General features: G+C 35.6%; 1 protein-coding gene across 1 annotated transcript; it reads right to left on the bottom strand.

Moving 5' to 3' along the window:
* Window positions 1-4,444: 4,444 nt before the first annotated feature.
* On the bottom strand, window positions 4,445-9,691 carry LOC119782906 (alpha-2,8-sialyltransferase 8F-like). The gene is made up of 7 exons (XM_038284113.1): window positions 9,552-9,691; window positions 8,042-8,116; window positions 7,878-7,952; window positions 6,655-6,799; window positions 5,457-5,569; window positions 5,284-5,376; window positions 4,445-5,197 (listed from the first exon to the last, which is right to left on the bottom strand). Exons 1-7 carry the CDS (start codon window positions 9,638-9,640, stop codon window positions 4,720-4,722), a joined length of 1,068 nt encoding a protein of 355 aa, XP_038140041.1. The 5' UTR covers window positions 9,641-9,691; the 3' UTR covers window positions 4,445-4,719.
* Window positions 9,692-14,540: the final 4,849 nt, after the last annotated feature.

Below are 14,540 nucleotides of genomic sequence, written 5' to 3'. Positions count from 1 at the left end.
GCAAACAAAAAACAAACAAGCTGCAAGCAGGTGCAAAGGCACGGCAAGTTCTGAAATCAGCTGGAAACACTGATAATGCAACCTCCAAAACACACAAACAAACAAAAAAAAATGAGAAAAGAAAAATGCAGAATAACAAAAAATGCTGCCATCACAAACAAAATGCAACAAGTGAAAACAACAAGGAACTTGCTCTACAAAATGGAAGTGCTCCAAACAAATGTACCATAAAAGATAAATATTCTAATACAGCATAGATATATAACAAAAGGAATGCAGAATGCTTGTAAATGAAGGAACACAATATGTAGTAAATTTACATATTATTTAAGGAATAGGATGGTGGAGACAGAAATTACATATAAAAGAGATAAAAATAAATTAACCAAAATTTTAAAGACAGCTAAACAGGAATATTATAGCATACTGTTAGATGAATATAAAATACATATAAAAAAAAACTATGGGATTTATTAAATAATATTATTAGAGAAAGATACAAAAGATTAAATATTCACATTATTTAAGTAGTAACAATATAATTATTGAATATCCCTGAAGTAAAGTAAATGTTGGCCAGTTTTGGGAAAAACTCAATGAAATAATTCCAGCATAATTAACATTGTTAGTATTTCATTAAAGAAATAATCTAACTAATTAATTTTCATATATTGGTATTGTTACATTACCTGCCATCTAATGCAGTGTATCAATCAAAGTGACTTTACATAAGCACACTATGCTGAGGTAAGGATTAGTGTAATGCCTGGACAAAAACTGGAATCACCGTGAAGAGAACAGGATTAGTGACCGAAAAGAATGCAGTGGTGTTAAAGGTGTACTAAATGAAAGGTCACTTCAGAAATCAGGGACAAGTATGAAAAGCAGGACATGATAAAACATCTTATTTGTATATTTAAAACTCAGGCGCCATTCTCCACAACCCTCTTCTCCCCCTTAGTCTTGCTTTCCATAAAATCTGGTTTAAACCTTAAACTCCATGATAAAAAGAAGTGAGTTATAATCATAATATTATTTTACTGTTTTAGGTACTTTAACTCTCCACCATTCAGAAACATGCTTTTTACTCAATTTTCTCTGTAATGCCTCTAAGATCTTAGATTGCCTGAATGATTTTTATCTGTCTTTTAGTTATCCAGGGTCTACTAAAGAGGATTCAGAAAATGTAACCCTACTTAACAACATTTGGGTATACAATAAAAGTTAATTATTACCTATTATGTTCAGTTTTATTCATTTATTTTCCAAGCTGTTTCTTTTGACTGTATGTACTATTATGTAACGCCTTTGGAGTGCCCAAATTCAATTGAATACAGAATGTTTGGAAAGAGCTACAGACATGAGGATGGCGGGAATGCAATGAGAAAGGGACAGAGTATCTAATAAAAATATATAGAAACAAGTTAAGTTCAGACTCAAGCTGCAAATACAACTCTGTTCTTGTCATTTTAATGCTCACATGTCTGGCACCAAGGAGAGTAAATACATTCACAAATAGACATTTACATTTTTACATAATGAAATAAAAAAAAGGTGGCAGATCAGCAGAACAATTCCAAACAAATCTGATGGGATAATTCATAAGTTCGACAAGGTTTTGGCAGTTACACATGTCCATAAATTGTAGAAAGGTGTCAGTAATTGTGGAAGGATGGCAACCTTGGCTCTGATGGAGGACATCGGCAGTAGAAGAATGAGGAGGGAGAGTGTGCTGAGAGACTGCTGGGACATAATGATGCATCACTTATTAGCTGGTTTAGATTGACCAGCCTCACAGAGGTGCACAGGGAGGAGCTGTGCATCGCTAGTGCTGGTTTAACTTCTCACTGCATTCTTTGCAACTGGAGTGTTTTAGGGAACAGGTGTGGTATTAAACACTCATACTCAGTGTTGGGAGAAATTATACTACACAGCAATGGCATTAGTAACTGTGTTAGTTTTTCATTGAAAACAGTAATCTAATTACTTCTCACATATTGGTAACGCCATTACATTACTTGCAATATAACTGTATTACTACAACTAGATCAATTAAGGCAACTTTTCCTGAACACAATGATTTTTTTATGCAAGGATGTACAGGAGCAAGGAGCTCTGACTGTGACTGGCTGGATGTGTCTCTTCATCCTCTGACATGGGAGTTGGCTCAGAGCTCGTCTGCCTGGCTGTGTGTTTCCTGGACGGGGCCACCTTTTACAGTTGTTTTTTTGTATCTCTGCTTCTGTCTCCTTAAACCCCAATCTGCCTCGGCAGATGGCCGCTCACACTGAGCTTGGTTCTACTGGAGGTTTCTTCCTGTTAAAAGGGAGTTTTTCCTCTCCACTGTCGCTATAAGCATGCTTAGTGTGTGGGATTGCATTCGAGTCAATGAGTCGATGCAATCAACTGGTTTTCCTTAGATAGAAAACTTTAAATCAATTTGACTGTATGATCTGGTGAACTGTAAAGTGCCTTGAGATGACTTGTGTTGTGAATTGGCACTATATAAATAAACTGAATTGAAATGAATTATAGCTTCTATCCCTTCACCTTTCACCGGGTCATCTGTGAGAACACTCTCTTTTCTGAGTCCAATCCACCTTCAGCTTTATGGACATCATTACACAATGTAGACACATGAAATGACGCTGGTCAAGTTGGGACTACATCCTTTAAAAAGATCTACAAAAAACAAAAGCTAGACAAATTTAGCCAACAGCTGAAACCCTCCCTCATGAGATCCAAAAAATATAGAGGTGTCTACATTTGTGTTACACAATATTTCAGATAAACTTCATGACGCAGTGCAGTGTCTATTTATTGTCATGCAAAGGATTGTGGGCAACCATGGAGCTTCTAGGAACCTCAGGAGGTTTCTATGCTAAATGCATTAGTTTTAGGAAGCATCCCGATGCTTGCCTAGCTCCTTCCTTACTGCCAGCACTACTCAGATTACACATATGATGGTGACTGTGGACCTATACCCGCCATAGCTCAAGTATCCTTAACAATTTGCCATATGCGCACAAGCCAAGGTTTGGAGCTGACTAATTTCAAACTATGTGCTTTCTTTGTTGAATCCGTTACCAAGGGACCCAATAAAAGACAGAAAATAGTTTTAGGCTCTCAAATGGAGCCATCAAAAATGGTAACAGTTTATAAGCTACATATTTAAAAAATGAATTCCCTGCAATACATTTTTTTTTTTTTTTATGTTTTACTTAAACAAATATATACAACCAACACATTTATAGAATTTGTTGCTGGTGTTGCACAACACCCCCAGAATTACCCTTTCATCTTCCCTGACACTTACAGCTAACCTGGCACAAGCCAGATTGATCCTTTGTGGAATTCAAATTGAACTACATATATCAATCAAGTTGAAAGGGTTTTCAAAAGGGGGGGCATTTAGTACAATTCTTCGAGATGATTTGGTACCTGTCTCGTATGTCTGTGACATCACATTATTATTTATTTCACAACTGACCGAGTTAAGTGATAAATCAAACTCGGTCGGGAGGCACTTGCAAACATCTTCCCATCCAAAAAGGCAAATATCTCATCCGGAGCGGCCATATTTGTTTTGCCTCAGCCTTACGCCTCTGGTTGAAACGTTGATGTCATACATGTCACTGCACTTTATTGGTCTGAAACATTTCTGTATTGACACTAACGTATCTGTTGGCTTCTGACAAGATGTTTTTTAGGAGTTTGTGAATTCAGAAATCTTGCAACAGTTCATCTTGCTTGCAAGGTAAACTTACAGAGTATCTGAAAATAAACAATATGATGAAAAGATGACAATTTATGAATTTAATCTGCCATACATAATAGAACATGTTAGGCAGTCCATCACTGTATTTGGCTCAGCTCTAGCTTATTGTCTAATTACCTTCAGTATTTAGAATTCCGAACATTTAGATAACTGAAAGCATGAGAAATAATTTCTGGTATACATCGTCAACTGTAATACAAAGAAGATACAAAAAAGAAAATGGGAAAAATAATAAGGGAAATTGCAACAAACCCTCACATGAATACTACTTTGTTTTTTTGTAATGTTCCATGTTAGTACATTTAGCTGTAGTTGCAGTTATGCAATTCATATAATTTGATAATTTCAAGAGAATGGACTGTTTTCCAAGCAGTTCAGAATTTTGAAGTGTAGAAAATTATGCAGAACGGAAAAATTAAGTTAGGGCTATGATTAATTTTAGAAGATTTATGATATTCTAAATATCCGGAGGATTACTAAAAGCAACAGAAACAGTAAACAAACTGTTTACTGTGTCCAGCAAAGACATTGCTTCACAAACAGGTGTGCTTCAGACTCTTTGCACAAATTACACAAAAGGTAACATCTAATTTTGGTAATATAATGTGTTTTTTTATGAGTTTGGTATACAGTGCCGGAAATGTACAGATTTGTTATCTAAATTTATTGAATGGCTTTTTCAACGGATCAAGCAAATATTATTAGAACATTTTATGTGTAAACTGGTTAAGCTACTAAACCGACTGGATGCTTTACCAATTTGGCAGTTTCTTGGTCACTTTTATAAAATGTAAAAATGATCCAAAGATTTCCCATCTTCAAGAGACTAAGCTGTGCATGGCTGGGTCATTACAAACACATCTGAGACAGCTCACCTCTATGCTGGATTTCCTTTATAAGAAGATCATTACTTTTGGTAGATGGATCTATTTTCTGTGTGACTAATAATAATCAGGCTCACAGTCTCCCAAGTGTAGCTGGAGCACACCCTGGCTGTGCAGTTGCAGCAACAGGTTGAACTCAGTAGGCATTGCATGGAAATTTGATTTCGCTGGTTTGTTATCATTATAGTGGTGAGTTAAGTCCTGGAAGGTGTGTGGGTGAACACTGAAGGGCCAGAATCCAAAAAGATGCACATTGTCACAAAGTTCCAGTGCCAAGCTGGTCATCATAATTCCTGTGCTGAGCCGGGATGCCTTCCAACCTTGAGAACGCCAGAAAAGGTCAAGACTCTCGAGGTACTGTGGGTTAAGGAAGACTGGCCGGATGGGGCTTTCAAAATCCTGGACAGTATAGAGAGCCCTTATACATACAGGGGTGTTTATACTGTAGGAAAAGGCAGGAAGAAGAAGCATAGAGTCGCCATAGCTGCTTAGCTTCTCTATTAATGGACGCCGCCGTTCCATTAGAGACCTGTACCTGTAAATATGAAGCAAATATAAAGGGATATGGCTATATCCCTAACAAGGTTACACATTACCTCTAAGATTGAATTGCATGCTTACTTATCCAACAGGATGCTCGGATTTGATGTCACAAGGTTTGTCTTACTACCCACGTGTTTTTCATGTCTGTTTGTAACAGGAGGTAAGTTGCACCTTAGACACAAAACAAACATAGATATTGTTAGAAATTTTAACAGCTGAGTTTTATCATCTTTACTGGGTGGCTCACTCACCTTATGACAAACTCAGCTGAATCAATCATTTTTCCACATCTACTGTTTGCCAGGATTCCGCCATTCCCTACAACAGCACAAGTGAGCTTTGTTTTATTTGAGAAAGGATGCCCCTGGAATGAAAATGAAACAGATAATTGATAATATGGAATATCACCCCAATGTTTAATGTGCAACTTGTTGAGCAGAATTTGTGTTCTTCTACTTAAAGGTTGAACAGCGTAAAAAAAATTGTACATGTGAATTTTTTTTTTTTTTATCATGTGCTGTGCATGTGTGAATCTTGTATGTTTGCGTGAATCGTGCTTTGTGTGTGTGTGTGGATTATTTTGTGCTTGCGTGAATCGGGCTGTGTGTGTGTGGAGCTTGTCCTGTGCATGTATGAATCACATATGTGTATTTGTGAAAACTGAGACTGATTTAGCTACATACATATACCACTCCGCTCATATTAGGTCTGGGAGTTTTGTCTTTAGTATGCACTAGTCTCTGTTTGAGGGTCTTGTTTGGTTTGAAATGTACTGGGATTTTGTGTTTGGAGACGCTTTCGAGGAGTTGGCCCAAGTGGCTGGGGAGAGGGATGTCTGAGCCTCCCTACTGAAGCTGCTACCCCCACCCCGACCCCACCCCGGATAAGCGGAAGAACATAAATGGATGGATGGATCCCAAAATCCTCTCTTTCTTGTTATGCTGACATTGAACAAATAAAATATACATACAAATACCTGTATGTACAGATAACTTGTAATCTTTAAGTTATGATTTCATAATGTCTTTTTTTCCTGTAGGGTTTTCATGATGTGATTTAGGAAGGGAGTGTTTATTTCCCAAATGATGCTGTCGTTGTAAGCACTGTTTCCTCATTGAAGGTGGAACAATGATTTGAATACTAACTGGGACCTTTTTTTCTGGAGTTTGCATATTGTTCCTTATGTGCATCTGTGATACCTGTCTCTACTTTAGCTTCCCACCTCAGAACAAAGACACATATGTTTGGGAAATTTCTCTGAGGTGTGACAATGCACACGCATGTTCTTCCTGCATTTAAATAGTACCCCATGTAGAGGAACAACTGGATGGATAAATGATAAAGACTGAGTCGGCATGGAAATACATTTTGATTGTGGTGTTAAAAATCTAGACTTATATTTAGTTTGTATTTAGATGACATTATAGAAACAGATGTAAAGTAACTTACTTTTGGGAAGGTGCTGAAGATCTCTGGCTTCACCTGGAGGCTGGTCTTTTTTTGCCCATCATAAACAAGCTTTGATCCCAGAGGAGTGTTTGTCTGGGTAATTATAGCCTTATCAAAGCCATTGCACTTGCTGCTAAGCTGAAACCTGCAGAACCAAAAGACCTTTGTTGACATTCAAATACAGTTAACAAGATCAGGCACAACACATAACTGTAAGCAGACCAGTGATAGCCTAAACATTTGCATTTACTGTCATGAAGAGAACATTTACTGTCGTTATGAGCATATATCATGTCTGCTAATTTTTGCATTTCATATATCAGTAAAATTTCAAGAATACAGTCTGTACTTACTAAAAATGCTACAATTTCACATTTCGTTTAGATTAGACTATTTTACAACTTACCTAAAAACTACTATAAGTGGACTTTTGTAAGTAGAAGATATTTTATAAAAGGATACGACTATTCCGTAAAGGCACACCACATATTTTGTGACATAAAGAGTTGATGCTACATATGTCTATATGTATATTTATATTATTTTGTATTATTTTATATATTTAAATCTAAATGTTTGTATATCTGGAGGATGTAACAAAAGTAATTTCCCTCTGGGATTATTTAAGTATTTCTGATTCTGATTCAACCCAGGTATGAATAGTTGCATGGGAAAGGGGCAAAATGATTAAGAGCTACTTTTACACTAATATAAAACCTCCAACTGATCGACTTGACATTGTTAATAATCTGAATGTTAGAGGGAATTTGTTATTCTTATCATTTTTGTCAAGGTTATCAGATTGAAGTGCGTTACATTTGAAACACAAGCAGTACCTTTTAGTTTGCAATTTCTAAAACTATTAATATATGTTCTTTTGCAGCCACTTCCCAATTATGCATTACTTTGTGTTCTTTCATATTAGAACCATTTAAATGGCAATAAAGAAGTATGTGGTTGTAATGAAATTAAATTCTATTAAATTGGGCTTTTCTATATTCTAGAAGTATGGCGCCATCTTGTGGCCCCATCATTACAATTATTGTAAACTAATGATGTATTACTAATTGATAATTGTATTTATTGCTACCCAAAACCCCTAGCTGAAACTGAGACCCCCACTTCAAACATACTTGCAAACTCTTTATAAGAATTACATGAACTCAAGGTGAAGGAAATGTACATACCCAACAAAAAAATTAAAGAAGAAAAAAAGCTTTCACCTAAACTTTTTAAAGTTGTCCTCCTGTTTTCTCCAGGGTTTGAAGGAGATCTCTAAAGCTTTCTTTATACTCTCTCTGCAAAATTTTCACAAAACAAATGTAAGTATAAAGAGGCCACTAAACGGACAGAGAACAAAATACGCCTCAAAAAAATGTGTTCTCACCCACAGTTTTTACAGGAATCAGTAGACCGAGGAGCAATTTTCATTTTGGGCAGGTGTCTGCGATATTTCATGTTTCTGAAATACGATCAAGAGAAAAAAGAAAGCCACTTAATGCTCAACAAAAACTTCAGCAAATGATCTCTCCCACCTTAAGCTGTTTTATCAGTGTTGGTCCGTTGTTTTATGAACATAAGAGACCTTAAAACGCAATTTGTGGACTTTTGAAAGTCACTTAAGTAAGGACTTTTATGTTATAAAACGTTCTCATTCACCGAAATTATGTTGAAAGAACAGAACATAAATATCACCTGAGCTCCTATTAAAATTTGCTGAATGAAAAACAAGTTTTCAAAGACATCTGAGTTTTTAATCCATGAGCTACAAGATCATGTTTAATTTTGTTTTATTATTGTTTTTCTTTTCTAATAATGTGATCTGCTGATCTCTTTATTCAGGAAATAACCCTATCCATTCTCTCTCTTTAATCAAAAGCCTGTGAAAATACATTAATTGACAGCAAACACTAAAATTAAATTAGCTAAAACACAAAGGAGAATAATTCTCAAACACAAAAAAAAATCACATGCAAAATATAAATGCTACAACCACAAAAAATAAAGAGATGCCAAGTGCAAAGAAACTGCAAATACAAAACCTGCAGCAAACACATAAATGATGCTACACACAAAAACACGTATAATTTTTATGCCTGCCAGTGTTTTTGAATTCACTTTTAATTCCAGTATTTGCATGGAGTTTGCACCCTATGGCCCATTTACCTCTGCTCCTTCTTACTCTTGTCTTTCCTTTTCATGTTTTACACGCAATTTTAAGCAAAATGCATTATGTAAGAGTACAATAACATTTAAAAATCATTACAATCACTTGTACAGGAGAGTTTTGAAACTATTTCAAGTTTAAAAACATTTTTTTAAGATTTTCAGCCAAACCAAACCTTCTTTTCTGCCTAACTTAATGCAATCATGATGGATTTGAGATTAATGTAGTTAATATTTCCATCAAATGAACACATTTCTATCAATGTTTGGATATTTTTAAAGCAAAATAGACACTGGTATACAGTGAAGTAATGATTTAAAGTTTTTTTTAAATATAATATTTTCTGTGTGTCTACATTATTAGAATTTTATTAAAAATGTTTAGTTAGTTACTCCCCTATGTTTTTAAAGTGATTAACATTGCAGTATATACTGTTATGCTTCTAATACTAGTGGTTTTATTGGTTTTATGTCTGTCTAACCCTAACCGTATGTCTTTGAACAATTAAAAACCTTTGCAGCAACTTTAGGATTTAACAGTTTCTCAAATAAATTTCTTAGTCCTACTTTAGATTAAAATAAGAATTTGTTGGTAAAAATGGATACAGACAGTGTTAAAAAATTAATATCAAATAGAATAAATTTCTCTGAATTATAAAGATATCCTTGTGTCTCCCACAGAAGCACATTCTACCAGTTATGCTAAAACGTAAAAGCAAAAACCAACTTACTTATTGTCCAGCTTGTACCACATTAGAGTGGTCAGCAAGCCCCCCGCAAACAGGACAGAGATCATCAGTGAGGATAGGTGTCCCTTCATGCCTCCTTTCTAAGACCTCTTAACGATCAGACTCCTTCTCTGACTGTTTCACAAGCATCACTCTCTCTCTTTCTCCTGACAGGCCGGGTGTAATTTCCAGAGTATACTCCACCCTCTCCCCAGGGATGATCGCTCCTTTTCTGTACAAATATATAACTAGAATGTTTCCTCTTTCAGTGTTATATACAGAAAAACGATCCCACCCAAGGTTCAGGTATAGGTTTTCGATCAGGTCCCACTCCTGATCGAAACTTTTCCTTCAGGTTTGCCGCTGATTCCAAAGTCAATTTATTTCATTTTGTTGCTGAGATGGTTCACATCGTTACCAAATGCAGGGAGATACCAAAGGAGTTTTTGCTCCAACACTTAATTCCACTGTTTACTTTTTATTCTGTAGCAGTGTTTGTATATAAGATTTCTATTAGAACATTTATTTTTTTGTGTAAGCATCTACTTAGAATCAATCTGACTTCTTGATACCATGTCATGTGCTGTCAGAAGGCGTCGCAAGAGTTTAGAAACCATGAAGAAACTGGCAGAAGACTAGTTATGGCCATGTTTTTCACTCTGGCACCAATCCCCTAACCTCATTCTTAAACTGAGCAAGAACCACACCCTGTCACCATTCACCATCACAGAGAGTTTTACAATAATTGATAAAATTGTCTCTAATGGAGACTTTTTCATTTAAAATCATCCTAACAAGTCTGTGAATGGAAAAGAAAAAACAGGGAGGGTCAGCCAGGGTAGCCATTGAAACAAAGCTTTGAAAAAAATGTCTCATTTCGTCACATTGCAACACCAAACCTCAATGGATTTTAGTGGGAGTCTCTGAAGGGCCAACATTAAGCGGGGAATAGTTGTGGATTCGAAGTGGAATGATATACAGTTTTTAATCCTTTAACAAATACAATTCTGGAACATATGGGGCTTATTGCTGTTGAGCCTCTCTGAGACATATTTTGTAGAATCACCTTTTCACAGTGATGTTATATTGTGAATTTTCTAAAACAGCCCTTTGAAATCTCATTGTAGTTTTAAAATTGGTGTTGCATTCAAATCAAAGATGTACACTTTAAATTAGAGAGAAAAATAAAGGATTCACATGGATCCTCTGTACAAATGCCTTTTGTGTCCATTTGTTTTGGCTTCTTCTTTGTCAATGTAAGTGGAACCCTTAGATGAGGCTTTTTCTCAACCAGATATGCATTAAATAAGGAAGAATGGGACCTCCCTGCAGCTCTATTTGCTTTTGCTTAAAAGTTTCTAATCAAATAAATTTATTTTGGACATATAGAACCTGAGTAAATATTATTGTCAATTGGGGGGAAACAACCTGTCCAAATGAACATGGCCCTAAGTAATTAATAAGTTGAACACATCAAGGCTCAGAACTGAGGACGCAGAATTTGAAGCAGACAGATTAGTGTTATTCACAGGAGCATTTATTATCATACGTAGAATCTGCAATTCAGCAACAAGGGCATCAAAGGCCTGGAATCTCTGTGGGGGGAAAACTCAGGTTAGAGACCATATATCTCTGACCGAGGCCGATTAAGAGCTTGCGAGTCACTAACCTGATTTTAGAGTTCAGTCTGTGCCCAGAAGAAAGAGTAGAATCCTACCGGATGGCTAACAACAGCACACAGCGAAGGCCGCCCATAGAGTTCCATGAGTGTTGAGTATTAATTGGTTGTCAAGTATTAGCTCTTCTCTGAACATACATTGCATTACAAGCCATTTATATGGTGAATGGATCCCTATGGTAACACTATCGAGAATAAACAGAATCAAGGATCTTGTTATCCACCACATCTTTTAGATACAACCATACAGCAGTACAAACAAAATGGTGAATCCCATTTAAACAAAGAGGGATTCATGGACATCTTTAGAAAAGTATTTGTGTATGAACTATTTGTCATATTGCAAAAAGGCTGTAGGATCAGGAAATACTTCTCTAGTCATTTAAACTGGTGTGACAGCTTTAAACAAAGGCAGCAGTGTAGATATTAAAAGATTTTATGAGTTCATCATCCACACCTCAACTACCTGACTACATTTACATTTTGGTCTGCTGTAACCAAAACTATCAACCAAAAAATTTTGTTTTGATTTAAATACATCTAAACTGGTAGATTTTCATGGTACATAGTGTAAACATCTTGCTTACATGCCCAAAGACACAAGTAATGATTCATGAAATTATTTTTTCAGCGACTATCTGAAATGTTACAAGTCCTCAATTGGGGAGTTAAGGTCTTTGGAGCACCTTTACTTAGTCACCAATTTAATATTTCATGTTAAAACTAATTGTAGGAGTCAATTATTTTTTATTAATAATTAAAAATGTTTTTGTTTTTGCGCATAATCTAGCTTTGTCTATTTTACTTTGTTGTTTGATATCTGTTATGAGATTATGTTTTTTTTGGTTATTTAGTCATGTTCCTTTGTTTTTTGTTAGTTATGATTAATTTAGAATGAATGAATTTATGATCAATTACTTTTTATAAATAGGCAGTCAATAGTAGAACCAGCATGCATCTGGGTGGGCAAATGTTTTTTTTTTTGTTTTTTTTACCAGCGCAAGGATGGAGGAAATGTTTTTCTTTTTTTTTTTTTGCTTGCCTGGAGAGAAAATAAACTAGGAAAACTAAAGAAGTTTACCTGGAACATTTTTTCTTTTGCCTGTGTAAAATTAGTCCATGGTGCATCTGTGGCCTTTGTGGATTTCCACTTTTTTGTGTCATCAAAGCTGGGCTACAAAACTAATGATGTGGAAAAAAAGGGCCTTTTTTAGGGATTAAAGATTTTTAAAATTGGAGGTTCTACAGATGAAAAAAAAACTATAAGCTATGGAATTAAAATTATATTTCCAGAATACGGTAATTTAAACTCAGAACTTTGATAAAGTTTCATTCTCTGCGTGTCTTATTGTGATGCAGGAACAGTATTTGTCAGCATCTTTTCTGATGTTGAATTCTTAAGCACAAAATTATGATAGAATTTTCCCTTCAATAAGGCTCATTCACAAAAGGCGAACTGCAGCTTTACAGAAACTGATAACAGCACTTAAGTTTTCAGTAACCTTCAGTAAACTGGTTGTGAATTCATCTGTTCAGTTTTTGCTTTTCCAGAACCAAGTTGTATTACAAACTGATCATATCAATGGATCTCCATTTTTTCAGGACTAAACAGGATACAGGAATGTTTATCTTAAACTCCAGTTCATCTTGAAAGCTTTGATAGTTAAGCTTAAAAATTAACTGAAGTACAGTTTAAATATTTAAGAATGACCACCAGACATGATCGAACACAAATCTTGTGTTTTACCTTTTTTTTCTCCCAAGAAGGCCAAATATCAGAAAATTTACTACAGAAAAGTTCTGTATTTTTCCCCGATTTTCATTCATTTCTGATTCCACTCTAAAGTTATGCTTTTAAAGGTTTTAAATAAACAAATGTATAAAATGAGGAATAGACAGCTTTGCGGGTTTGATCCAAACCTGTTAAAAGTATACTGCAGCAGACAAACTGGGGGGAAAAATGGCCTGGGCATTTTCACCAGAGACAGGCCTGCTAGGTATTGATGCAAAGATGATAAAGCCAATGGATGGAAACAAAATTCTTTCTGATGGAGCTTGCAAACTGTCTTTTTCGCACATATTTTTCTAATAACCGTAAACCTACAGCATCCTCTCAGTCCTGTTAGTCTAGAAAAGGACATAAACCAAAAGGCTGCTTGTTCTAGTTAACCTCCTTAACAATGTGCAGCATAGAACAGGATCCTGACGTTTGGACAGAGAGAAGTGATCATTTTAATTTACAGATTGTGACTAAATATTATTACAACCTGTGCTTATCACATCAGGATGAAATGAGTCAGGTGAGTAAAGCAGTCTCTCTCTCCAAGATACCATGGGGACAAAAAGCTACCGGTACATTACCTTAGGTAATAAAATGCCCAAATTATTTAGTTAACAAAAATATACTGCGTGAGCAAGGGAAAGAAATAATGTAACATGCCATCTATTGATCGTTAACTCTTTTCACGTAAAAGTAGGACAGCCCAGTTTAAGCACTTTCCATTCACCTTATCGAAGCAAACTAGCTGAACCAAACAGAAACTGGGTGAAATGACAAATTTTTGCTTTCTATGCTGCCACTTTTTTATTACTACCGATTCAGTATCTTTGGTATATTGCATTATCGTCCTCAGAGACAAATATTATACCAATGCTATATTATAGTTACAGCTATAGGCTGAGAAATACCAAAGGACCTTTACATTTGACCATAAAGTATTTTAAAATGAATGGTAACATGTTCAGTATAAATATAACTGAACCAGAGTTTGCAAGCACAAAAATAAACTACATCTAAACTTGTTTTATATCTGACCCAGATAGACTGTAGTTACTTTATAGGTGCCATTTCATATTTGCCTTCAGCTGCATCGACGGCTGCAGTCGTTCTCCGGCAGAAGCCTCTTCAGATAATGCTGTTGAAATGGACACTACCAGAACCACCAGCACACATCTTAACTTTACACATTTGGCGACATGTATGAAGGGCCTTTCTTTCTAGAATATTCTTCTCCATGTGTTGACAGATTGGTCCGAGAGGAAGGAGGGATCTGCCCTGATTACCCCTGAATCAGTCGTCACAGGGAAGAGCAAGGTTAAAAAGACCGTCCCAATATCAAACCCCATACTTATGACTTTTTAGGACTATACAAATCTTGATTGTCAATTTTAGAACATAAAGAGAAGTTATTTTCCTGACAATTTAACCATTTACACTCAAAATTTTAAATTTAAATAAAAGGTTCAAGTTTCATTTATTTTAGAAACTTTAGGTTTTCTCTGAGCTTAAGAAACAAGGACAGGCAGACAGGGAC

The sequence above is a fragment of the Cyprinodon tularosa genome, unplaced genomic scaffold (assembly GCF_016077235.1).
Source record: "Cyprinodon tularosa strain WSP-4 unplaced genomic scaffold, ASM1607723v1 ctg105, whole genome shotgun sequence".
Classification (NCBI taxonomy): domain Eukaryota; kingdom Metazoa; phylum Chordata; class Actinopteri; order Cyprinodontiformes; family Cyprinodontidae; genus Cyprinodon; species Cyprinodon tularosa.
Note: the sequence above shows the minus strand (reverse complement) of the source record. Positions and strands in the feature narration are given on the sequence as shown.

Bases quoted from the DNA above. Each gene is read 5' to 3' on its own strand.
- LOC119782906 (XM_038284113.1), bottom strand. From the start codon at position 9,640: ATGAAGGGACACCTATCCTCACTGATGATCTCTGTCCTGTTTGCGGGG. The intron at 8,117-9,551 runs GTAAGTTGGTTT...ATCGTATTTCAG, and splicing joins TGGTACAAGCTGGACAATAA to AAACATGAAATATCGCAGAC. The intron at 6,800-7,877 runs GTGAAAGCTTTT...TTGGTTCTGCAG, and splicing joins GACAACTTTAAAAAGTTTAG to GTTTCAGCTTAGCAGCAAGT.